General features: G+C 47.6%; 1 protein-coding gene across 1 annotated transcript in view; it reads right to left on the bottom strand.

Moving 5' to 3' along the window:
• The window catches only part of Smu1 (Smu1 spliceosomal factor), a 77,725-nt gene extending 59,844 nt beyond the window's left edge, over positions 1-17,881 (bottom strand). Inside the window, exons 1-2 of the mRNA XM_067088967.1 lie at positions 17,683-17,881; positions 3,221-3,431 (exon numbers count right to left, since the gene is read on the bottom strand). Of these exons, the coding sequence (XP_066945068.1) occupies positions 3,221-3,431; positions 17,683-17,708 (237 nt within the window). The 5' untranslated portion in view covers positions 17,709-17,881. The remainder of the gene's footprint in view (positions 1-3,220; positions 3,432-17,682) is intronic.
• Between the last annotated feature and the right edge of the window lie 8,308 nt (positions 17,882-26,189).

Here is a 26,189-nt window from a genome sequence, read left to right as displayed (position 1 = left end):
CGAGGGCGGTCATCAACCCGCGGTGATGACGGGCCCTCAGGTCGAGGAGAACGTTTCATCCCAGGTGAAACGGTCTCCCGAGGAGAGCGGAGCGGACTCGCGAGCCGAGCAGCGCGCGTCGCCTCCCCTGAGCCAGTCTGGCCGGCGTGGGCGCGGCCTGGGACTGGGAGGAGTCGAACGCGGCTGGCTGGCTGACGCGAGCTTGCGCTGTCCTCAGACGCGCCCCAGACTTCTTCGAGACCGAAGCCTCTCGGAAGACTGAGCAGGGGACTTCTTCCCTGTTTCTCCATGCACTCGGCCCCTCGGGCTGAAGCATTATCCCGGGAACCTGACCTGGCACTGGATGGAGTGCCAGCAGGAAGAGAAGGGCACCTGCATGCCCCGGCTCTTTCTCTCGCCCCACGCCCTGGTCTGTATGGCGAGAAGTGTCCACCGTAACAGACTGGGGTATCCTGGTCTCCTTGGAGACCCGGTACTGGAGCAACTTCATGAACGAGAGTCCGGACGCGGTCTCGCTGGCCTTAGAAGCAGGAGGTTTCTTAGGCGCAGCGGGGAGAGTGCCGACCTTGGTCTGCACACCCTTGGTTCCCGCTGCCCCTGGCCCGGAGGCCGGAACAGCGGTTCCCTGATCCGAAGATCGGGAAGAACCAACGAGAGAACCCACTGCCTTCTGTGTGGAAGGAGACAGACCCTTAGAAATCTCAGTACGAGGTTTCTTAGGGGGGGGAGAGACAGACTTCTTCTTCTTCGGCCGCGAAGCCTTGGAAGAGGAAGAGGAAGAAGCAGCAGACGACGACGACGATGAAGACGAAGATGAAGACGACGACGACACCTTCCTAGACCTCTTCTTCTTCTTCTTCTTCACCATCTGCTTCAGGAAAGCAGTCAGATCACCAATCCAAGAAAGCGAAGACGCGGACTCAGGAACAGCAGGAACAGGAACAGCGGGAGGGGCCACAACAGCAGAAGGTGCAACCCGGGCAGAGACGGCGGAGCTCGGACCAGCAATTGCCTGGGCAGCGAGAGCCGCGTGTCGGCCAGGAACCGAAGTGGGCGGGGCCAGGGATGCAAGCGCCGCCCCTCCCGCATGCAGATCTGGTACGGGCCGCGCCAAGGTCGCTGGAAAGGGAACTGAGGCAGACGAAGGGCCGGGCTGGAGAGACAGACGAGGAACCGTATCCAAGGCCAGGCCATGTTCAGCAACAGGGGCAGCAACAGTCACATACGGGTACGATGACGTCACCATGTAGGAGGGGCCAGTGCGCGAGAATGGTGCCAGAAAGCCAGGTGGCAGGGGAACAGCGTGCTGGCCCGCGGATGACGCCGATACCTGGGTGTCCAGATGCGAAGCAACTGAAATCGGCATCTGGACAAACCGCGAAAAGGTGACAGTCGTGGTAGTGGCTGTTGCTGCCGTGTGGGTCGTGACTGGAGAGGGGGCCATGGGAGCCAAACCTTCCAGAGCCGAGCCAGGTAGGCCCGGTGCAGCCAGGGTGAACTTGGTATCATCGTCTGGCTATCCAGCCCGGTACCTGAAGCAAAAGTCGGGTTAATAGAAGAAGCCTCCACCCGCTCCGGAGGGAAAACTCCCCTCCGAACGGGAAGAGACTTCCGAGATGAAGTCGCGGTCCAACTCTCCCCGTGCCCTTCCACAAACGAAGAAACGTAAGAGGAAGGGGAGGGGGAATCCTCACCGAGAGGGAGAGGGAGCAAGAAGAGGAAGTTCGCTGGGAGGTAGAAACGAACCCGAAACATCGCCACCAACGGGTCGTCGGGGCGTATTTCCCTCGGACGACTCCTTGGTAGGCTTACGACGGTAAGATCTCCTCCCTTCGAACTTGCCCCATTGCTCGGAGGACCACAAACAACACTCATTACAAGTAGAGTCGCGTGAACACACCCGCCCCCTGCAAGATGTGCAGAGAGCGTGTGGGTCCACATCGACTCTAGATCTAAAGGAATTACACTTTTTTCCTCCCACCCCAGGACATACACGCTGGGGATGGGAGGATTTAGATGATTTATCCATAACACAAAAATGAAAAAAGGAAAATTCCCACCAAGAATGATGAAGAAAAAATGCAGTCAGGCAGAGAGCGAAGAACAACGTCCGTGCGCTACGACGGCCGAAAGCAAATTGGAATGTTTACATCCGGGCAGGCGGTGCTCCCGCCTCCCGGACAGTAACTGCCTAACCACCTTGTTGAAGTTCAACGGCCGTTTTCCAGCCTACGCCTGAAAGTATCTCCTAATGTAAAGGACCGAGGGTTTGTATATTGTGTCGGAACAAAGCTCTTTTTCTCTGGTATATCTAGCATTGTTATACCTAGAAATTCGTGCTGTAATGGAATTTCACCGGGTGACACGGGACCTTCCTCAGAAATAGATTTTTCCTCTGTCAAAATCCCTTTACTGTGGCATTTTGGTCTTCCTATTAGTTTACCGTAAAGTTATCACAAATAAAATAACTAATATCTGTCCCTGTTTTGACGAACTGGCATAACCCTTTTTCTTTTCATTTTTTTTAGTTTACCAGCCAAAGCAACTCAGTTTTTGATACTCTATAACATATCCAAACTTCATCTGTCAGTGTTGTCATATTTTCAAACTAAATGTCCTCAAACAATGAGCTAATTGGAAGCTCTGAATAGTATCAAAATCTTTGAAGCCCATTTTCTCAGAATGGGTAAAAAATGGCTTACAGCAGTTTGTCAAAGTAGGGACAAATCATGGGAACACTAAAGACTTACAATCAAGCTTTCAGATAAACCTGGGTAAGTAACTGATGTCTTAGAACAGCATCTTCACGCTCAAATTCATATATCAATATGTTTATGAGAGGGCAATTACACAGTACTGTCTGCTATGAAAGTCTGATAGATTTTACATAAAGACTAAACAAATCTCCTTCAGCCACCTTCATATAAATACAACTAACAGAAAAACAAAGATATCTAACAAACACAAATTCTTACCAAGAGAGTTCATACCCACAAGTCAGTCCAAGGCTTGGATTAAAGACTTACCTCACATGAAAAAAATAAATTACTGGTAAATCTGTACCAAGAAGTCAGTCACAGAGGTCTAGCACAACCTGCTATCAAAATGAGCTCCAAAAGTTAACAAAACACGATAAGAACTTGCGATTTAACAATGAGAAATGTTTAACTGCTGGAAGGAATTGGAAAAGCCTTTGAACATCTGAGTACCAATGACTCACCTGTTCATACAAATCAATGAGTTTCTTATCCGGGAGCTTGAGAGTCTGAATGGCCTTGAGTACTGTGTCCCAATGTCCTTGATTGATATCTGCCATGAAACTCTCAACTGAATCCACGGTGTTCAAGGTTATGGACGTTTCCTCCTGTAATGCTCGCAGCGTTCGTCCCAAGTTATTTTCTTTCAGGTATTGCTGGATTAGACGGATAACACTGAAAAGTTAAAGTACTTAAGATGAAAATGGCATTCAAAGTCCCACAGATATTTCCAGCATTTCATGAGCACTTGAACACTGAATAATCACATGTCAGCTTTGGGTTAATTAGGACTCTTCCTCTTGGGAAACCAAATACAGCAACTAAAGTCATGAGATCCTGCTACAGAGAGAATATAATAATTTTTAAAGTAAACTGTATTTTTCCTAACTATACAAACCCGAGGTCCTTTACATTAGGAATTACTTTCAGGCGTAGGCTGGAAACGGCCGTTAAACTCTTGAGCAAGGTGGTTAGGCAGTAACTACTGCCAGGTAGGCGGGGATACCCGCCTGCCCGCATGTAAACATTCCAGTTTGCCTTTCAGTCCAGGTTCAGATTGAGGGGTGGCATGAGGTGGGCATAAAGTGTAAAGGACCTCGGGTTTGTATAGTTAGGAAAAATACAATTTACTTTAAAAATTGTTATTTGTTCCGACACAATATACAAACCCTCGGTCCTTTACATTAGGAAGACTCACTGGTTGGAAGGAGGAATCTGAGTGAGTCTCCTGAACTGACTGGAGTTCTACACACCTGGGTTACTCCTCCTGGTTGAGAGAGCGAGGAGGAGTACCGTGCCTCTGACATATTGATCGGAGTGTAGGAACTGCGAGATCAAATGTCAGATACTGGACCTTTTCACATGAGTGAGGAAACGTAACTCATACGAAATAGGCTGGAAGGATCTAGAGTCAGAGGCATTAAGGAAAAGCCGAGATAGGGTTCCCTTATTGCCAGTCTCTCTTTCCTCCCCTTGCTAGAGGAAGGAGCGGAATTGCTTATATGATTCTATAATAAAAATAGAACGGGTGCTCAGTGTGTAGTCTTACCGCATCAGTGCCAGTTCCAGCAGCTATTGGTTCGAGTCCTATTCTCATCCCTAAGGAGAAGTTGGAGGACAGGGAAGGAGGAGGAAGAGAGGCCAGTCACTCTCGGAATCCTTCTCGCTTCCAGAACCAACACCTTAGGCGAGATGCTACTCGTCCTCTTGAAGGAGCCGGGTAAGACAACACTATTTGTTGAGCAGCCACCACAGAGCCAAGGAAAAAGGGTTCCTAGGGCCTGTGGGCAAGACTGAAGGAAGAAGACAAGAGTGTGGTCTAAGAGACCACGTCTTGCTTCCAGACAGACAGAAATTTCCGGAATGCCAGGGATGGACCAAGCCATCGACTTCATGAGCTCTCGGGTGAAAGGTACCGGTATCGTCGTCATCAGCTGCCAAGTACCTCCTTTGATCGCTTCACAAAGTCAGGAGGAAGATGTGTCCTTAGACACTTCTTCCTTGGGAGAGACAGTACTAGCGAAAACGTTGACGACATCCAGGTTAGGAATGTCGAGCCTTCGCAAAGTACCATAGATCCCTAATAGGACAAAGTAACGAATGATCTGGATCATCGAAACAAAGTCCAGGGAGGAGGGGAACAAGAAGGACTTGAATCTAACAGTCGATGCCAATGGATTCAGAGTCCACCTACGACATCCGAGAAGAAGTTGAGGTATGATCCCCATCCCTGTTCTTCCATCTTCTACGCCAAGGCCAGGGTAAGATGAGAGATGGTCCTAAGAGGGCATATCTCTAGCCGACGACTCTCGTAACGCGCGTGCAGAGCACAGACAGGAACCCTAAACGAGAGTCACATGCCACCCAGGAAACATTCCCTGGGACAGCATGACTGAAGAAGCTTCTCGTCCGTAGCTAACTCTCGACTGAGGAGACGAAGGCTACTTCAGATAGAGGACTAGGTCGCAAGGGCCTACGTTCTTCACAAATGAAAGGGAGAGAAGCAACCCTCGGCGGAGAAGACGAGGAAGTCCAGACTTGACGAGCGACTCTGACCCGAGAAGAAGTTCTGTCAACGACACCACCAGCGAAGACAGATCCAGTCCCTGGGCCAGTGTTGCAGGGGACTTCAAGGGACATCCAGCTATATCCGTTGCCGCTCAGCGAGAAAGCCTGTGCTTGCAAGGAAAGCTGGAAAGTCTCCCAGTCCTGAACACACAGGGATGTACTGCCTCAAGAACCGCTTCTTGTGTAGCTGCTACAGGAGGTTGGGTCATGCGGAATTCTTCTCGATGCCTCAGCAATCAGGTCGGATGAAGGCGAAGTCTTCAAGTATTTGTCTGTAACTCGGGGTGAGCAATGTTCGTGAACCCCTAGCGGAACGGACAAATACGGAGGGAGAAAACGTCGATATCGAGTTTTCACCAAAAAGACAGCATGCCTCACCGGAGCGGCCCCTGGTCTGGTATGAAGGAGCGAGAAAAAACTACTGACTTGTGTGCAGGGAGGCAACAGAAGGACGGTAGGGATTTCTCAGTCCAGCAGTCTCTGCATGAATCTTCGTGAAGAAAGAGTGAGCAGCATGTTCCGTCCCGATCACTCAAACCCGAGGCCAGGCTTGCCTACCAATACATCCCCACCAGGAATGCATCTGGTTAATTAAGCTGTTGAGTGTGCCATAGAACAACACTCGAGTACCTTCAAATGTCGAGATGAAACAGGGGGAAAAATCGATTGCCTCTTGCTCGTCAACAAATGCCGCTACTGTGGTTTTGTTGTTCAACGAAACCAGTGAGTGCCGCAAAACCCATCCTGAATTCTCGGACGGCCAAAATGCTGCCCTGAGCCCAGCACGGTGATGAGAAGGTACTAATCGTCTCAGTCACACAAATTCAAGACAAGGTCTTACCAGTGTGCGCCTATTCCTCAATCTGTGAATCCGTAAGTAGACACAAGATGTGAGGGGAATATGCAAGCATATTCGAAGGTTCCTTCAATCAAGCATTAGCCTAACTCTTTCCTCATATATCGAAGAGGAAAGAACGGGGAAAAGGAAGCAGACTTCCATTTTCCACCATGGGGAAGCTTCTGCAAGATGACAGGGTACCGAGCCAATTAACTCTAGCCGGGCTAGCATTTCCCGAATCAGGAGCACGGGAGAGGAGGCGGGATGGAAGTTCGATGGAAAGAATTGCCGAGACCTTAGGGAAATAGATACTTCTCCTGAAGGAATCCATTCCCAGGTCTCGGCAATGTCACTGCCAGTTCCAGAGAATCGATAAGTATCATCTCGTCCAGGCATCAGCAGTTGCAATCTTCTTCTGAATGCTAGGACTTCTTAGCTAAGGAGTTGAGGGTGCTGGCTTGAACTCAAGGTCGAGTTGAGATGACTAAGACCCAAAGTTCTTGGCCATTGTCCAAAGGACAAGTCAGTGCCCTGGTGCGAACCTTGATTACCGAGGTATCTGGCAAATCTCTGAAACAGAAAGGCAGAACCAAGTAAAGGTTCGTTCCCAAGGGTCGAGCCAACTCGGGACTTATGAAACCTGAGATCCGAATTGGGACAAAATCCTTCTTCTCAGCACCAAAATTGCCCAAACAACTGCAGTCGGCAAGACCCTCCGAGGCAAGAAGAATTCATATTCTATCAAGGCAGGGGTGGAAGCTTGGTGTCTCGACCTAAATTAACTCCTTCGAAGAAAAGAATTCATCAGGTCAAGAACGCTCTCGGAAGCCGGGACCGCGGTGGTCCACGACACTCTCGGTCCCTCAGGAACTGCAAGGGTTGCGAGTGATGAAGGTTATTCACTGGGGAAGCCGTGGTCCTGTCCCGGGGATCCTCACGCCAATTCGTTGGCGCGAAGTTCTCCGAAAGCACAGGGGCGATCGCAACTTGAAGAGGAAGACCCTCGCTGTTTCCAAGCGTGAAACTCCTGTACCTCTCCCCTTGGGGGGGTCCTTGACAGATCCCATGAAACCCTCCTTGGCTACCTGGTTATACTACGAGAGAATCGGGGGGCCGACACCCAAAGCATGCCAGGCAGCCGAACTCCGAAGATAATTTCATCGGAGCTCTCTCTGTCCATCTCGCGCCTCTTGGAACAACCGAGAGGAGAAGGGAGCAGGTGAGGAGAAAGAGTATCCCTACCTGTCCTGCCAGTAAGAAAAGCAGGAGAGGCGGACCGTGAGCGATAATCAACCGAAGGAAATTACTGCCACACGGGGAAAGAAGAGCACTTGTGCCGTGGCAAAGCACTTTCCTGGGAAGAGCAAAAAGTTCACTCGAGCATAGCCGAGAACCCGAATTGGAAAAAACCAAGTAGGGCCAAGCAGAGCTGATCACGCGAACATGATCCAGCAGGTTGGTATGTGGCGGACTGGGAGGCAGGCAGGGCGAGCCAAACTGAGCCGAGCCAGTCTGGCAAGCCGAGTCGAGCCAAGCCAGTCTCGTAAGCGCGACCGGGGGCCGAGCCAAGCTGAGCCGATCGTCTGCTGTGAACAATTGGGGAATTCTGTGTATGCTATCTTGCATGCTCGAACACTAAAGTTCAAGACACAAGAATGGAGCCCTATCTTGATGCAACCTAAGCAGTTGACAGCAGTATCGAGACACCTGGCGTCTCGGCACCCAGACACCTGGCGTCTCGGCACCCAGACACCTGGGCATCTCGGCACCCAGACACCTGGGTGTCTCGGCACTTTCTCTCGTCCTGTGCTTCTCGTCAGGAGAGCGCTCGTGATTCATATAATTCGAGCTACCCACCAGACTTCCAAAAATCGGGAGTGGCTGCTTTGTTTCCTAGGAGATCGAATGAGTCAAGCACAGAACCAGTCTTAGACGCAGACTTCCAAGACTGGCAACAAGGGCATGGCCTTGAGAGGTTGTGCTCTCGTGGCCCCCGAAACACACGATCCCACAGGAGAATGAGAATCGGTTCCTGCCCGAGGGCGGCAAGAGCCAACGAGAGAAACTTGTCTCCCGGAAGAGAGTCAGTCCCTTAGAAGTCCCGCAGGACTCCCAAAGGGAATCTCTTCCCTGCTTCTTCTGAAGTTCGAACCGACAGGATCGAGACACCAGGCTGGGAACTCAACCAAGCACTGCCAAGCACTCGGGGAGCGCTTGCGGTGCTGGCAGAAAGAGCCGAAACACCTGGGTGCCTCAGCCCTTTCTCTCGCACTGCTCCCGAACTGGGCCCAGGAAAATCTCTCCAGACCAGATCGGGATACTCAATATTCCATAGAATCTTGAGTACTCGGAGCGGCTCGTGAACGAGCGCCCGAAGCAGCCCCCATCTTAGAGGCGGAACCTCTAGGACTGGGAACTGGATCACAAACCCAGGTCTGCATGCCCGCGGCTTCCGAAACACAAAACCCACGGCTATGCGAATCGGTTTCCTAACCTGAAGGTCGGGAAGAGCCAACAAGAGACCCACTGCCTCCTCGGAAGGAGGCAGTCCCTAGATGTCCAAGGGCATCAAGGGGAAGAAGCAGCCTTCCTCTCCTTCGGCCAAAGGAGGTCTGTCCGATTCTCGGGACCCCCTTGGACCTCGGGAGAGGAAGGGAAGACGCAGCAGAAGACAAAATTGAAGATAAGATGAAGAAGACGACAGATACTTCCACAGGGCGGCTTCCTTCACCTCCACTCCGACATCTTCTACAGGATGGTGGACACGAAACATCGTAACCTCCAGGGCAGTCCGGCAGGAACACAACGGACGCGGCCCAGGACACCACCACAAGGAGAAGCAGCAGGCATGATCAGGACAGCCGATGCAGGAGCTACGGCAGCGGTTCAGAAGGCAGGAGCTACTGCAATGGCCAGGAACATCACCTCAACAGGGCGACTTCCTTCATCTTCATGCTGACATCTTCTACAGGATGGTGGACATCGTAACCTCTGGGGCAGCCGGCAGGAACACAACGGAAGCGGCCCCGGGCACGACCGCCAGGAGAAAAGGCAGGCATGATCAGGACAGCCGATGCAGGAGCTACGGCACAGGTTCAGAGGGCAGGAGCTATTGCAACGGCCAGGAGCGTCACTTCCACAAGGCGACTTCCTTCCCCTTCAAGCCAACATCTACAGGATGGCAGACATTGTAACCTCCAGGGCAGCTGACAGGAACACAATGGAAGCGGCCCCAGGCACGACCACTGAGGAGAAAAGCAAAGATGATTACGATCAGGACATCCAATGCAGGAGCGACATTAGCAGTTCGGAAGGCAGGAGCTACTGCAACGGACAGAAATGTCACATGAAAGTCACCAGCAGCGACAAGAACCAACAGGGCGGCTGCGGCAGGAGACCAGGAAGAGCAGCCCAGAGACTGTTGTCGAGTTGACAAGAGCATAACAGGGAACAGCAGGAGCAGATGGACCACAGATACACAGGAGGCATTGCAACAGCATACGTGAAAACCAGCAATGACAACGATCAATACACATCGGCGGGAACAGAGTCAGAATGATCCCGATGTGGAAATATGTCATCTAATCAGGTATTGTGGTCAATCCCGAAGCAACACAATGAATGTTGGGACTGCTTCATGCGAGATATCCTTTGATATATCCAGCCAACTACTGCTGTGTCTTCGATGCTCACTGTCAACCTGAAAGAAAAGCAAAGATGATTAGTAGAGGGCGACTCCTCTCGCTATAAGGGGAACTGCCCTACGCAGCGGGAGGAGGTACTCTTCAAGAGGTCGCCCGATCGCTCCCCGCCACTGGTCTTCGCCCGACGAGCGAGCGAAGAGGGTGAAGGAGAGAGATCTACTAAAGGGGAGTAGGAAGAACCTACGGGAAGAGAAAAAAGGACGGAGGGGAGGCCACCAAGGGCACCGTGGAAGTGCAACTTATCGATGACGCCCGCAACCTCCCACCCAACCCGTAATTCTCCAAGCGCAGGCGGCGGGCAACACTCAGCATAAGTAGGAAGGAATTAGTGATGCCCCTTATACACAGAGGGTACACTACTCCAATTACACCCTTGGCCGTCAAACCCAAGACACAGGCAGGGAACGACAGCTTATGCAAGGTTATCACAAATCGTGGGTTTGTAATAATAAATATCAAACACACGTATATACATATAAACAAAAATACAGAAAGATCCCACTGGGATAATAAGAGCTTAACGACAGTCAGGCGGAGAGAACGAAAAAACACGTCAGCAACGCATGACGGCCAAAAGCAAACTGGAATGTTTACATCCAGGCAGGCGGGTATTCCCGTCTACCTGGCAGTAGTTACTGCCTAACCACCTTGGTCAGGAGTTTAACAGCCGTTTCCAGCCTACGCCTGAAAGTAATTCCTAATGTACAGGACTGACGGTTTGTATATCGTGTCGGAACAAATGCAATTTACTTTAAAAATTGTGATTTGTTCCGACACAATATACAAACCCTCGGTCCTTTACATTAGGAAACTCACTGGTTGGAGGGAGGAATCTGAATGAGTCTCTATGAACTGACTGGAGTTCACCACCTTGTCTTCCCTTCCTGGTCGAGAGAGTGAGGAAGGGAAACTGCCTCTGACAAAATGATCGGGTTGTAAGAAACGCAGGATCAGTTATCAGACTTCTGGGTCCCTTTGCATGAAAGAGGAAACGTCAGTTCATGCAAAGTAGGCTAGGAAGAACTTGGCGTCGGATGACATAAAGGCAACCACAAGCATTGGGTTTGTCTTATAGTCATGGTCTCCTTCCCCACCTTGCAAGAGGAAGGAGTGGGGTTGCTTCTATCAACCTGAACAGAAAATAGAATGGGAACTCCCGTTGGGTTCTTACCTGCATCGACTGCCAGGTCCAGCATGTAACGGCACGTCCGCTCCCTGCCTGTAGGAAGAGAGCCAGGATGGGGAGAAAGAAGAGAGGCCAGTTACTCAACATTCGTTCTCCCAATCACAACTGTACATCTTAGGCGAGGTGCAACCTGTCCTGTTAGAGGGGCTGGGTAAGCTACAAAACTTGTTGAGCAGCCACCACAGGACCCAAGGAAAAAGTGCCCAAGGACTTGTGAGCAACATCCCGGAGGTAGAAAGAGGTGAAGGTAGTCTGTTGGGACCACACACCTGACTTCAGCACCTGCGAAACTGACATGTTCTTCTGGAATGCGAGGGATGGACCAATGCTGCGGACTTCGTGAGCTCTCGGACGAAGAGTACACGTGTTGTCTTCTCCTGCAGCAGAATACGCTCTCCTTATCGTCTCACGAAACCAGAAAGAAATGGTGTTCTTGGACACTTCTTTCTTGGTAGAGCCATTACTAACGAAGAGTCGTCGACGCTCAGGCCAGAGACGTCGAGTCCTCTTCAGACAGTGCCGCAGCACTGACAGGACACAGTAGCATCTCGTCTGGTTCATTACCTACAAAGTCCTCTAGGGAGGGGATCCTGGAGGGCTCGAACCGTGCGTCAGGGACTGAAGGGTTCCGAGTCTTCGCTACGAAATCTGGGACGAAATCGAGCATAACTGATCCCCATCCCCTCGATTGTTTAACATTGAAGGAAAGTCAGCGAAGTTCGCCAACTCTCTTCGCCGATGCCAGGGCTAGCAGGAAGATGGTCTTGAGGGTCAGATCCCTGTCTGACCACTCTCGTAAAGACTCGTACGGTGCAAGAGTCAGGCTCCTTAGAACGAGAGTCACATCCTACGCAGGGGGCCTGATATCCCTGGGTGGGCAAGACCTTTCGAGGCTTCTCATTAGTAAAGAGAACTCGAAAGAGGAAGAGATGTCTACTCCTTTCACCCATAAGACTAGGCTGAGTGCAGTGCGGTAGCCTTTAAAAGCTGAAACGGAGAGAAGCATCTCTCGGCGAAGGAAGACGAGGAAGTCCGCGACCTGCTGAATAGTAGCTCAGACCGGAGAGATACCCCTTCAACGACACCAACCACAGAAGACGGACCACTTTCCCTGGTATACCGCTGCGGAGGATCGTCTGAAGTATCCTGCCATCTTTGTTGCTGCGCAGCGCGAAAAGCCTCTCGCTCGCAAGAGATGGTGGATAACCTCATGCCGTGAAGACACAGGGACTGCACTGCCTGGTGGTACCGTTCTACATGGGGTTGACGCAGAAGGTTGGGCCAGGGGGGGGATCTCTCTTGGCGCCTCGGAGAGGAGAGCTAGCAGGTCCGGATACCGGGTGCCACCAGAATCATCCTAAGATTTGCAGTGATCATCACTCGGCTGATCACTTGGCGAATCAGACAGAACGGAGGAAAGGCATACACATAGAGGTTGTCCCATGGGTGCTGGAATGCGTCCTCCGCAGCGGCTCATGGGTCTGGCACGACAGAACAGAAGACCTGGAGTTTTCTGTTGTGCCAGATGGCGTACAGATCGATGGCTGGACGCCCCCACAGGTCAAACAGCCTTTCCATCACTTCCGAGTGGAGGGACCATTCGGTCCCTATCACTTGATTCTGGCAGCTAAGCTTGTCTGCCACGACATTCCTCTAGCCTGGAATGTACCTGGCTGACAGCTCTACCGAGTGAGCCAGGGCCCACTCGCGCACCTGCATTGTCAACTGGTGGAGCAGGAGGGAAACTAGGCCCCCCTGCTTGTTGACATATGACACTACCGTGGTATTGTCGCTCATCAGTACCACGGAGTGTCCCATCACTCAATCCTGGAACTCTTGGAGGGCCAGGAAGGCCGCCTTGAGTTCTAGGATGTTGATGTGAAGGCACTTGTTGTCTCGGTGCCACATTCCTGAAGTCAGCAACTCCTCCAGGTGTGCGCCCCATCCCTCGGTCGATGCATCTGAGAACAGTAGTATGTCCGGAGGGGGAGTATGCAGGGATACTCCTATCAAGAGGTTCCTGTCGTCCAACCACCAGCGAAGGTCCTCCCTCACCTCCTCGGAAAGAGGAATGAGGAAGGACTGGGGGGTCTCAGGACTGGGACCAATATTCCTTAAGTCTCCACGGAAGAGACCACAGGTGAAGAAGCCCATGAGGTACTAGCTTCTCCAGCGACGACAAGTGACCGATGATGACTTGCCATTGCCGGGCTGGCTGTTCCTGTCGTGACAGGAACAGCTGTGCTGCCTGCCTGAACCTGCTGATACAAGAGTCAGAGGGAAAGACTTTCACCGCCACTGAGTCTATCAGCATGCCCAGGTATTTTATCCTGCTTGGGGGTGAGATCTGACTTCTCGAGATTCACCACGATCCCAAGATCGCGGCAAAACTCACGAAGCCGATCCCTGTCCTGTAGCAACTGCGAGCAGGAGTCCGCCAGGACCAGCCAGTCGTCGAGATACCTCAGTAGACGTATCTTGTGCAAGTGGGCCCAAGCTGACACGAGCAAGAAGACTCTCGTGAACACCTGGGGAGCGGTCGAGAGCCCGAAGCAAAGTGCCCTGAATTGGAAGACCATCTCCCTGAGGACAAAGCAGAGGTACTTGCGAGAAGACGGGTGAATGGGTATTTGAAAATACGCATCCTTCAAGTCCACCGTAAGTTTGAAGTCGTTCTCCCTGATGGAAGCAAGCACGGATTGCGCTGTTTCCATCGTGAACCGAGTCTGGCGAACGAAACGGTTCAAGGGAGAGAGGTCTATGACTGGTCTCCATCCCCCTGAGGCTTTCTCTATGAGAAAGACACGGCTGTAAAAGCCTGCAGACTGGTCCGACACAACTTCTACAGCACCCTTGCTCAGCATGGCTTGCACTTCTTGCTGTAGTGCGGTGTTCTTCGGAGATCCTTGGATGTACGTGTGGAGATGGACCGGAGTGTAGGTAAGGGGAGGCCGAGGCTCGAAAGGTAGTAGATATCCCTCCCGAAGGACATCCACTATCCAGGTCTTGGCTCCGTGTCGCTGCCATGTTGCCCAATGGCTCAAAAGGCAACCCCCCACCTTCGGCAGCCTTTGGGGGGGGAACGCCGCCCCTAGCGTTTCCCCTTCTTCTTCCCTTTGCCCCCTTTACCGGATTGGAAAGTGGGCTGAAAGGGGCGGGAAGGACCACCATTTCTAGAGGAAGAAGAGGGCTGGGCGTTTCCACGGGACCCCTTCGAAGACTGGGACTTCTTAGGGACCGAGGAAGTGCCAGCCTGGCCCGAGGACCTGGCCACAGTGGGATGTGAAGACCCAGAGGTCTTGGCCACTGCCTGGTGGACAAGCCAGTCGCTGTCATCGGCATGGCACTTGTCCACCGCGGCGTCCACCAACTCCCTAAGGAAGAGAGAGGCGAAACCCAGCAACGGTCCATTCCTTAGGGTTATTGCCGACTCGGGTCCTACTGACCTGGAGAAGCATGAGAGAATGGCGTCTCTCCACTTCAGGACCAGGTTTGCCCACAGGTTCGCCGTCTGGTGGGCGAGGTAGCGATAGCGCCCGAGGAAGCAGCTACCTTCGATACTGTGAAGGATCACAGATCGAGCCAGGAGATTGCTTGGAAGGCCGCCATGGCGGTGGCTTCCAGGCTTGCGGCTTCTTGCTGAGAGAGGGTGATGCTCTCTGCAGTAAGCTGCTGTACCGTCAGACCCGGATCCAGAAGTATCAGGTCCGGGTCAACCTGTTTAGTCAGCAAAGCCCTCTCCGCTGGAGCATAGAAGCTCTTCTGGCAAGGCGGGGGGGCGGCTTATCCGAGCGGCTGGACCTAAGCGAACTGTCTTGCCCAGACACAAGACTGTTCACCTGGTCGAGGACCTCTTCGGCAAGCATGGACCACGGCAGCCCCACCGAAGCCTTGGGTTCCTTCTTGAGTCCCCAAAAGAATTCGAGGCGCGACGGACGATCCACAGTTCAGGCTGTGGTCCCTTCCTCGAGGTCATTGTGCTGACGAATCAGCGCAATAACCTCTGCAAAAGTCCTCTGTATCTCAGGGGTGTCCGCATCCTGGGGAAGAGGACCCTCAAGTCCTTCCAGAGTGAGGTCCTCCCGATCTACTCTCCCTGCAGGAGGGAGAACCTCGGCAGACCCCTGTGATCCTTCCTCCACCACGCGCGTAAGACCTGGTCGAGCCAAGGACCGAGCCAGGTTCATACGTCTCCGAGGTAGAACTCTGGGGAGAAAACTCACCAGAATTCTTCCTGTCCGACTTGTGCCCCTTGGAAGGAGCCCAAGAGGTGGAGGGGACAGGCGAGGAGGATCAGGCACTACCACTGGCCTTGCTGACAGAACCAACAGGGGCAGCGGGCCGGTCACCAACCCGCGGTGGTGACGGCAGCCCAGGTCGAAGGGAGTGCTTTCGCCTAGGCGAAGCAATCTCCCAAGGAGAGTGGAACGGCTCGTGTGAGCCAGGCGCTCCCTTCCCCCAAGCCAGGCTGGCCGGGGACTGGGAGGGGTCGAGCGCACCACTGGCTGGCGGAAGATTGCACTGTCCTCTGGACTCGCCCCAGTCTTCTTCAAAGCCGTAGCCTCTCAGGAAGACTGAGCAGGGGGCCTCTTCTCTGCTTCTCCTGGTGCTTGGACCCAAGGGAACGAAGCGCTGTCTCGGGAACCCGACTTGGCACTCGCAGAAGTACCAGCAGGAAGAGTCGAGGCACCTGCATGCCCGGACTCTTTCTCTCGCCCCACGCCCGGGTCTGTATGGCGAGAAGTTTCTCCCGTACCAGCCTGGGGTACCCAGGTCTCCTTGGAGACCTGGGTGCTCGGAGCAACGCGCGCACGAGTGTCCGACGTGGACCCGCTGGCCTTAGGCGCAGGTTTCTTAGGCACAGCGGGGTGGGGGGGGGGGGTTGCAGACCGTGGTCTGCATGCCCTTGGCTCCCGATGCAACTGAACTGGGGGCCAGAGCAGCGGCTCCCTGATCCTTGGATCGGGAAGAGCCAGCGAGGGATCCCACTGCCGAAGCCTCGGAAGGAGAAGAAGAAGAGGCAGCAGACGAAGACGATGGTGAAAATGAAGACGAAGACGACGACACCTTTCTTGATCTCTTCTTCTTCTTCTTTGCCATCTTCCTCGGGATTGTGGTTAAGTCCCCAAACCATGCAGGCGCAGCCGAAGAAGCAGGAGCAACCGGGGGGGCCACAGTAGTAGGCGCAACCCCAGCAGCGTACGCGGTGCTCAGGCCAGCAGTTACCGGGCGGGAGCATCCGCACGGCAGCCAGGAACAGAAGGAGGCGGGGCCAGGAATGCAGGCACAGGTGGTGCGTGAGTAGCCAGACCGGGCTGAGCCAGGGTTGACGGTATGGGGAGAGAGTCAGACGATGTGCTGGGCTGGACAGGGAAGCGAGGAGCCGGAATCATTGTCGTTATCGGGCCAGGGTCAGCAACAGGGGCAGGAACAGTCACATACGGCAATGAAGAAGTTACCATGTAGGAAGGCCCTGGTTATGAGGGTGGGGCCAGGAACCCAGGAAGCAGCGGTACTGCGTGGTGTACAGCAGGGGCAGCCGAAACCTGGGTATCCAGATGAGAAGCCACCGACACAGGTAGCTTAGCAAATCCCAACATGGTAACCAAGGTGGTGGTGAGTGTGGTTGCCATGTGTGTTGTCACTGGAGTGCCACACAGATGCGATACCAGACCCTCCAGTGAAGGAACGCCAGGTAGACCTAAGTGTAGCCAGGCCGAGGATAGGTCTGGCGCCTGACTATCCAACCCAAAACCTCAGGAAAAAGTCGGGTTAGGCTGGGGAGTCTCTACTCGCTCCGGGGGAAAAAACTGCCCCCTAGAAAGAGAAGAGACCCCTGAGAGGATGTCCCGGTCAACCGCCCCCCCACGCCCTTCCACACCCGATGAAATGAATGAGGAAGGGGAGGGGGAGTCTTCACCCGAGGGAGAGGGAGCAGGCAGGGGAAGTTCGCAAGGAGGGAGAAACGAACCCAACACATTCGCCACCACTGGAGTCGTCGGGGGTGTGTTACCCTCGGACGATTCCTTGGCTGGCTTACGACGGTAGCATCTCCTCCCTTCGAACCTCTTTCATTGCTCGGGAGACCAAGAACAACACTCACTACAAGGAGCGTCGTGTGAACACACTCGCTTCCTGCAAGATGGGCAGAGAGTGTGTGGGTCGTGTCGACGTTCGAACTAAAGGTGTTACATTTCTTGCCTCCTACCCCAGGATACACATGCTGGGGATAGGAAGGTTTACCAACATTCAAGCTTGGAAAAAACAAGGAAATTTCCCACCAAATAAGGAGAAAAAAGGCAGTCAGGCAGAGAGCGAAGAAACAACGTCCGCATTCTACGACGGCCGAAAGCAAATGGGAATGTTTACATCCGGGCAGGAGGTAATCCCGCCTCCCGGACAGTAGTTAACTGCCTAATCACCTTGTTTGAAGTTCAACGGCCGTTTCCAGCCTACGCCTGAAAGTAATCCCTAATGTAAAGGACCTCGGGTTTGTATATTGTGTCGGAACAACTTAGAATTACCCTTATAAACACCCGAAAACACTTTTGACATTCAACTTCGAGGCGTCTCTACAAAATGCAGCCATCGGCTGCTACACATCTTAACCATACGCATTTCAATACTTACTCCGCAGATTCGATCTCTATAGACATCTTGAAGAGTTTTACCACAACTCAGTATTTAAAAAACACAGATTTAACAATACTTGTTTAGTTTTTCGAATTCTGTAACAAGAACACTCAACAACATTAACGATACGTTAATGTTTGCGGGATGGAAGCCGAAAGCAGCATTTGTTGTTGTTTTTGTTATTCTTCTTCTTGTCATCTTTGATAGGAAAATAAGGCAGATAAAGGGTCAGTCTCTGTAACGGCTCGCTAAATTTTTCAGTGTTTATTTCCTCATTTATTATTATTATTATTATTATTATTATTATTATTATTATTATTATTATTATTATTACTCAAACTGATAGCTTGTTAAACTATCTTTAGTATTCGTAGCAAACTTCCAATGAACAGAATCGTCATACGAGTATGAGGTAAAGCAGTAAATGTAGCCTATATATGTAAAAAAAAAAAAGCACATACCGGTACCTTGTTTTTTCCTCTCTCCTTAATCTCTAGAAATTTCGTTATCCCAATAAAATGGTCTATTTCTCCCTTTGAAATCAAACTCAACATTATTTCTCCATTTTCTTTCACTTCAGTCAGGCCTAACCTTGAAGGAAAAGACACTGTCATCTCTTATCTCAAGTGAATATAACTAATAATAATATTCCTGATAATGTATGCATATGACGCTATGATCCGTAGTACTGTAGTAAGGAAATTCATGGGAACTTGGAGGGCAGCTATCGTGGACGAAAAGCTCCTGTATCTTGTTATTAAAAAGCTAATCCTATCAGATCGACCAGCAGGGGATAATCTCTAAATAAATCGCAGGTCAACCATTTAATGCAAAATCCAGAGAGCATAAGAAATCTCCTGGAAGTAAACAAATCCGGGTGGATTGCCATCCTATAAACCCTAAGCAGGTCAGTCTAAGCACTTTTTGACTCCATATAAATGTCGCCTTTGTGACACTTCCCATTTTCCACCAAGACGAGGCCGATATGTAGTGGGCTATTAAAAATTTTTTGCTTCTTATCATAAAGATTTGGGTGTAATGCTGGATCGCAATCTTTCATTCAATGAGCAAATTAACAAAGTTGCGAAGACTGCGGGATACCATTTAAGGACCATCGCTTTTATAAGGAAGCACTTGGATGAGAATGTTAATTCAGAACTATGTTATTAGTAGACTTGATTACTGCAATTCAATTTATTATGAACTCCCTAATTATCAACTGAGGAAAATACAAAGATTATCAACAGAGCAGCTAGACTTATTAAAGGAATACCCCATAGAGATAGAATAATGCCTGTTCTTAAGGAATTACATTGGCTGCCCACTGAAGTGAGGATGGGTTTAAATTATGCGTTGGTGTTTCAGGCTCTGCAATGTGAAAAGCCTGTATACGTCAACCGGTTATTGTGCAGCTTTCAAACGGCTTCATCTGTAACTCTGGGACATGACACTGGACATCGAAGATTGGTTTTAGAGCATTTGAGATTGCTGCGCCTAGACTGTTCAATAGGCTGCCTCAAGAGATCAGATCGCTGGACAACGTTCCTTCATTCAAGAGAAAACCAAAGACTTACTATTTTCAGCATCTGCTACACTGCTGATGATAATATTAACGAAAATTTTAAACTCTAATGTGATGTAGCGTTCTGGGGATTGATTGATTGATTATGTCTATTAAAAGTGACTTCACAACATCTAGCCCTGCAGAGCGTCCAGATGGGTTGGAGTAGGGCCGTTGAACATCCTTCAACAATAAACAAGTATATATATATATATATATATATATATATATATATATATATATATATGTGGTGAAACTTTAAAGTTTTAGGCCCACATTCGGTACGATTTCATTCAACCTTAAGCCCTCCTGCCCTAGCTTTGAATGAGACCAAGTTACAGTGCTGAGGAGTTTACTAACTTACTTAAATGTACCATGAAGTCAAGAAACATTATATTCTTTCCAACAAAGTGCAGTTGAGAAACAATCAACTATATTTCCTGCACCAATTCTTTTTGGGTGATGCCACACGGGTTCACAAATACGCAATTAAAAAGTTTAACACATATAATTAATATTTAAAGGACACAACAATCATCCAAGTTACATTAAGAAGCAAGAAAACATTAACATATTACTGCAAAAATTGACAAAACGTTACGTTACTTCGATAGAGGAAAACATAAATAGCCAAAAAAAAAGGGGGATTTCAGAATATTCTTATGAAGGAATTACTGCAATGACGACGACAGTTCACGAGGTGATGGGGCTGGATTTTACGAGAACTTCTTCTACAACTTGCCTTCCTGGAGTTTGCTGCGAAACAGGCAGAGCTTCATGTTCTCACCCTGGAAGAAAACTCGGGAGGAGTATATTGGATAGCACAGTTGTCACATCTACAAAACTACAGGGTTACGTAACAAACCATCAACTAAAACACAAACATTAAGTTGTTTAATCGTAACCCAACATACAAAAAAAAAAAGGGTTTCGTCCAGAAGGCAAGCTTAAACTACTGGCATGTGCCCTTACAACAAGGAAATAACATATACATTCTCCACAGGAAGAAGTTTGACAACACTGCAATCAGACGTCATTTAATTTTATAGAGATGGATAAAATTTGCGAAAAAGGTGTTTTACTACTTTAAATATTAATGTACTAATTTATACAAACTCATTGCTATAGTTAATATAATAAAAAACTTCTTCTGTGGAGCAAAACAATCACATCAACGTATTTTTCATAGAAACTGGGAAATACATCAAAATAAGTATTCAAGAAAACTAGGAAATTTTATTCAAGGGGAATAAATGGCAATTTTGACATTCTCCCCAAGAAAGAATCATAATTAGAAGTAATCACAACTGCACCCAGGAGCGAATTCAATTGAATAACGCTATGCAGCTGTGACCATCTTAACACATCAAAAATTTAAATCAAATATACATTTTAGAGTACATCCATAGAAATTAAATCCTTTCTCTCTTGATCACAGCGGATTGCTGCTGCACGCCGAGGTCTAGTACCACTCAGAGGCACACTATCTGGCTCCTGAGTTACGACACTATCAAATTCCCTCTCAGGTAATTCCAGAAGTACGAGCTTTGTGATTGATCTCATGTATAGTTTATTATTCACTCTCACTTCTACAGACCTAATCACACCATCAGACGATGGAAACAGCTGGGTAACCTTACCCAATGAGAGGAGGGATCTATAGCCTTTCCCCAGATGATCTTCTAAGTCTACCATCACTATGTCCCCAACTTTCACATTTGCAGAGAGATAATCACTAGAATTAAAATGTCTTTCTCTCAAGGACACTAAATAGTCTCTTTTCCAAGAGTTCTCAAATTTTCTAAGCACTGATGATAATCTAAAATATTGTTCTCTAAGATCACTTGAACTCATGAAATCTGGGTCATCAGTTGCTGAATTGTTAAGAGGAGGGAAATACAAACATTTCGCCCATAAAGTAACATGGAGGAGTCAAAGCCTCACAATCTCGATCAGAGGAGAGATAAGTCAGTGGTCGAGAATTTATCACAGCTTGAAACTCAACAAGTAGAGTTCTCAACTCTTCAAAGGATACACGTTTGTGATATAAGGCTTTGGACAAACATCCCTTTAGAACACCAATAAGGCGTTCATAAAAGCCTCCAGACCAGGGGCTCGCGGTGTAATGAATTTCCAATTAACACAATTTCCTTCAAGGTATGACTTTACCTCTGGTTCATCCATAATTTCCTTCAGGAAATTATTAAATCAACAAAATTCCTACCATTGTCAGATATAATCAGACTCGGCAGAGAATGATATGCTACAAAGCGTCGAAAAGCCAGTAGGAAATCGAAAGCAGTCATGGAATGAGTCAATTCAAAATGAACTGCCCTGCTCGTAGTACAGGTAAATAGACATATAAAGACCTTCTCCTCCAAGCCAGTCTCATGATCAAAAACATTAATAGCACCAGTATAATCAACTCCTACTGATTGGAAAGATCTATCATATCTCACTCTTTCTGTGGGTAATGGTGGAGGAGGAGGCAAACACAACCGTTTCTTGGTTAACTTCTGACACAAAACACACTTTGACAGAATCGATTTGATAACTTGTCGTGCTTTCGGTACCCAAAAAGTTTCTCTCAACAATACCAGTACAGAATTGACACCACAATGGTGATGATGTCTATGCAAATGTTCAACTATCAACACTGTTAAATAACTTCTGGAAGGCAATAACATTGGGCACTGAGTATCATAAGACATGGAAGCGTTTTTCATGCGACCCTGAGACCTAATTAGATTTTCCTCATCAACAAATAAGTTCAACTGATTACAGAAATTCTTAATATCCATGGACACTCCATGTGAATTCTTATCACAGAGGTACATTCTGGTAGTAGAAAAATGTTGCTTCTGTTCAAGGAGGACAAGTGCTTTCATTTCGTTAACAACAAACTTAGAACCTTTACTGCATTTATTAAGAAAAAGCAATATTGACCTCATGATACGTTTAAGCTTACTTAAATTACTGTAACGTGGGATGTCAATTAATGGGGTTGGAGGGTTAACAAACTTAGGTTCTGAAAGAATTTCATTAACATGCACAGTTTCTGTAGCTAAAGATTGGGGATAATCACCAGTTAAAAGCCATTTAGGGCCATTCCACCATAAGGAATTTTGCGCTAAATCTTTACTAGTACTACCTCTGGATAGAATATCAGCTGGATTATCCTTAGAGGGGGTATACCATGTAGCGGAAACTTGAATTCATTAATTTCAGTGACTCTGTTTCGTACATAGGGAATTTTACTATTATTGTTCTTCACCCAACAAATAGAAACCATGGAGTCACTCCAGAGAGTGCAAGAACTCAATCTCGAATCATTATTCTGCATTAATCTTCCAGCAAGTTTCGCACCCAAGGACAAGGCTGTCAATTCCAAATGCGGAATAGTCTGTTTAGGGTTTGGTGCAACTTTACACTTACTGACCAGTAAATTGCTTACACTTCTCTTGAAATCAATCACATAGGCAGCAGCTCCATATGCCCTGTTAGAGGCATCACAAAATACATGTAAGTGGGAACCTTCAGGATGTACAACAAACCTAGGAAACTTTAAACTTTCTACATTTCTAATACACTTGCAAATTTCATCAAACCTTGAACATAATGATTCTGGCAAAGGGTCATCCCACCCGTAGTTACTCCACAAACATTTAAGAAAATATTTACCTCTCACCTGTATTGGTGACAATAATCCTAGAGGATCAAACATTCGAGCTATTACTGATAAGACCTTTCGCTTGGTTAAAGGTCCTTTATACTCACAATTTACTTCCTTCAGTGACATCTCATCTTGTGTTAGATACCACTCTAAACCCAAAACGTTCACTCTTTCTTTGATAACATCTATGGTTCTGTTAAACTCTGAATCATTACTGACCCATTCTTGTAGAGGCATATTAGCATCTTCAAGAATCTCATTTATTACTGGATACTCATCCATCAAGACTGACACATCCTTGTAAGTTTTACTAAAATTATCTACATAGAAATTCTTCATCAGAGATGATGCAAGGGGATTATCATGTAAAGATAAATGATGCAAAAGGGTTTGCTGCAAGAGAAAGGGGGAGCATGTAGCTCCAAAACAAACTACACAAAACCGGTAAGTTACAGTAGACTTCAAATCGGAGGGATCAGTTATCCATAGAAATCTGCAATAATCACGACAGTCAGGTGAAATGCCTATCCTTAAAAGGCTTTACTGATATCTGAAATCACAGCTACTGGGTTTGTACGGAAACTCAACAGGGCATCAAAAAGTTTAGTAGTTAATGAGGACCAGTTAATAAACAATCATTTAAGGAACGTTCTCCTTTAGCCTTGGAAGAAGCATTAAAAACTATTCGAATGGGAGTTGTTTCTGAATCCTTCAATACAGCATGGTGGGGTAAATAATGCCCTATAATAGGGGAGCCTGAGGGAATTAATTCTATAAACCCAGACTGAACGTAATCTTGGATAATCTTATCATAATGAGCATACAAGGAGGGGTCAGATTCGAATCTATGTAGCGAGGAATTTAATTGACCAATGGCTATTCTATAGTTAACAGGCGGTCTACTTTCATCTTTAAATGGCAAGGACACTTCATACTTATTGTCAACCCTTTTTACTTTATCCTTAAAACACTTAACTGATTCTCTTTCTTCAGGACTAATTTCAGATTGACGAATACCAACACTTTCTAAATCCCATAATTTTCTAACTTCACAACAAGAATTAATAGGATTTCCTCTACTTCTATTCTTGAACAACATACATTTGATGTAGTAATCTCATTAGATTCTACATCGTCATAAGACCAACTAGGAAGAGGTCCAAAAATTAGTGCACCACCAGAACTATTCAATATCTGTATTCCAGAGCAAATTTGACTGTTGTGAATGAATTTTCCATAGTAATCAGCTCCAATGACCAATTCTATACCATTCACTTCATCTGAATTTAAATCATTATCTGCTAATTTTATGCCTTTACTCGTCAAGAACGCAGCTGACTTACTTAAACCTGGAGAATAAATTCTGGAATTAACTCTATCGAATGCAATGGCATTAATGACAGTACGAATCTTACCTAGTCTCACCACAACTCTTACTATATTACAATTGACTTCCATGGCATCACTGCCAAATGGTTTTACCTTTAAGGCTACTGTTGCTATGGACGGTAGGCTAAGCTTATGAGCTAATTCCTTTGCAATAAACGTTCTTTGTGCACCAGAATCAAAGAGTGCTCTCCCAAAGGAGCGATGTCCATTCCTGACACAATTACATTAGCAGTGGGAAGAGCAGTCGAAACAGAAATCTTATTAGTCTGAGAATGATCAATACCCAAAGAAGCAGTCATAACTACTGGGAATCACCTTTACTTACAGCACCTTTAGAATCATTATGAGATTTCCCAGAATTAACATTTGACTTACTAACATTAGTACTATTTACACTCAACTTTGGTGGAGCAGGATTAACAGGGTTTTCTGTTTTCTTACAAATCATCGGGTAATGAGGCCCATCACATATATTACATTTCGGTTTGTTTCTACATTCAGAGAATAAATGACCTCCTTTGAGGCAAGCAAAGCACAATCTTAAATATTTAACTCTGTCCCTTCTACTATCAATGGTTTTGAAAGTCTTACAATCATGAGAGGCATGGTTCGATGAGCAAAACACACAATTATGGTAAGAACTACTATTACTAGGCTTACTGTTACTTTGTTGTGCTCTCTGCACGTTTTGCACATTTGAGGGAATCACTTTAGAATAGTTACCCTGATCACGTTTTCTCTTATTAGAATTCTCACCTTCGTAACAAAATTCCATTAATTCACAAACATATTTCAAACCTGAGGAAATTTGCTTTAAATCAAGAGACATACTATTATGTTTATTAGCTATAGCCTTACGTGTTTCAGGTGATAATTTCTCGCATATTATACTAGAGAAAATGGGGTTCATGGCCTCTACATCTAAATTCAATGTGTTCATTTGTAAGATAATCTTCTCATATTCCAATTTGAACGTGTTCAAATCCTCTATTGTATGACTGGGAGGGACTAAATGCGTTAATTTGGACATAAGTCTACGTTTCAATTTGTCCTTATTATCATACTTCTCCTTAAGGGTCTGAATAGCTACTGAATAATTGGCATTAGTGACAGGCAAACCTTCTATGGCTTTAAAGGCGTTATCCTTTAAACTAGCTCTGAGGGTAGAAAACTTAATCACATTGGAAATATCCATACGATCGTGAACTAAACTGTTAAATATATCCCAAAATGCAAGCCATTGTTCTTCCCCACCGCTAAATTCAGGTATCTTAATTGCTGGGAGTTTAGGGGAGGAGAGGGTTAATGGGAGCCGAAGGAGGAGGCAAAGCGGGCTGTTGATTTATATCTCCCGTGTCAATCTCGCTCATAGTTTTCTGTGCAGTAGCAATAGCTTTCCTTACACATCTAGTTATTGCTCTATAACTTCTACATAAACTATCATATTCACTATCCTGTGAAATAATCGTCACATTCTGTGACCAACTATCTTCAAAACGTCGTAGACCCTCAATAAGACAACGTTCATACATTACAAGGGTCGATTTTGGTGTATCAGTATCACCAATGCAGTTATCTGTCTCATCAAGCAAATCTTGTAAGGAAATAATTTCCCTTTCAATAACTACCTAATCTTGGAATCCATTTTCTTGTTAATGGATCAATAAGAAACTTGCTCAAATATCAAAATGTATGGCAAATTATCTAAACCTGATTGAAATATAACTAATCTTATTCATAGGACGAATAACATTCACTGAATGATAGATAATTTGACCACGTGCTCTTTCATCACTTCACAAAATACATCTGGTCACGAAAACCTAAGTTCAAAATAGCTACGAAATTCAACAAGAATTTCTTCACAGAGTGATCACTAAA

This window comes from Macrobrachium rosenbergii, chromosome 45 (assembly GCF_040412425.1).
Source record: "Macrobrachium rosenbergii isolate ZJJX-2024 chromosome 45, ASM4041242v1, whole genome shotgun sequence".
Taxonomy (NCBI): domain Eukaryota; kingdom Metazoa; phylum Arthropoda; class Malacostraca; order Decapoda; family Palaemonidae; genus Macrobrachium; species Macrobrachium rosenbergii.
Note: the sequence above shows the minus strand (reverse complement) of the source record. Positions and strands in the feature narration are given on the sequence as shown.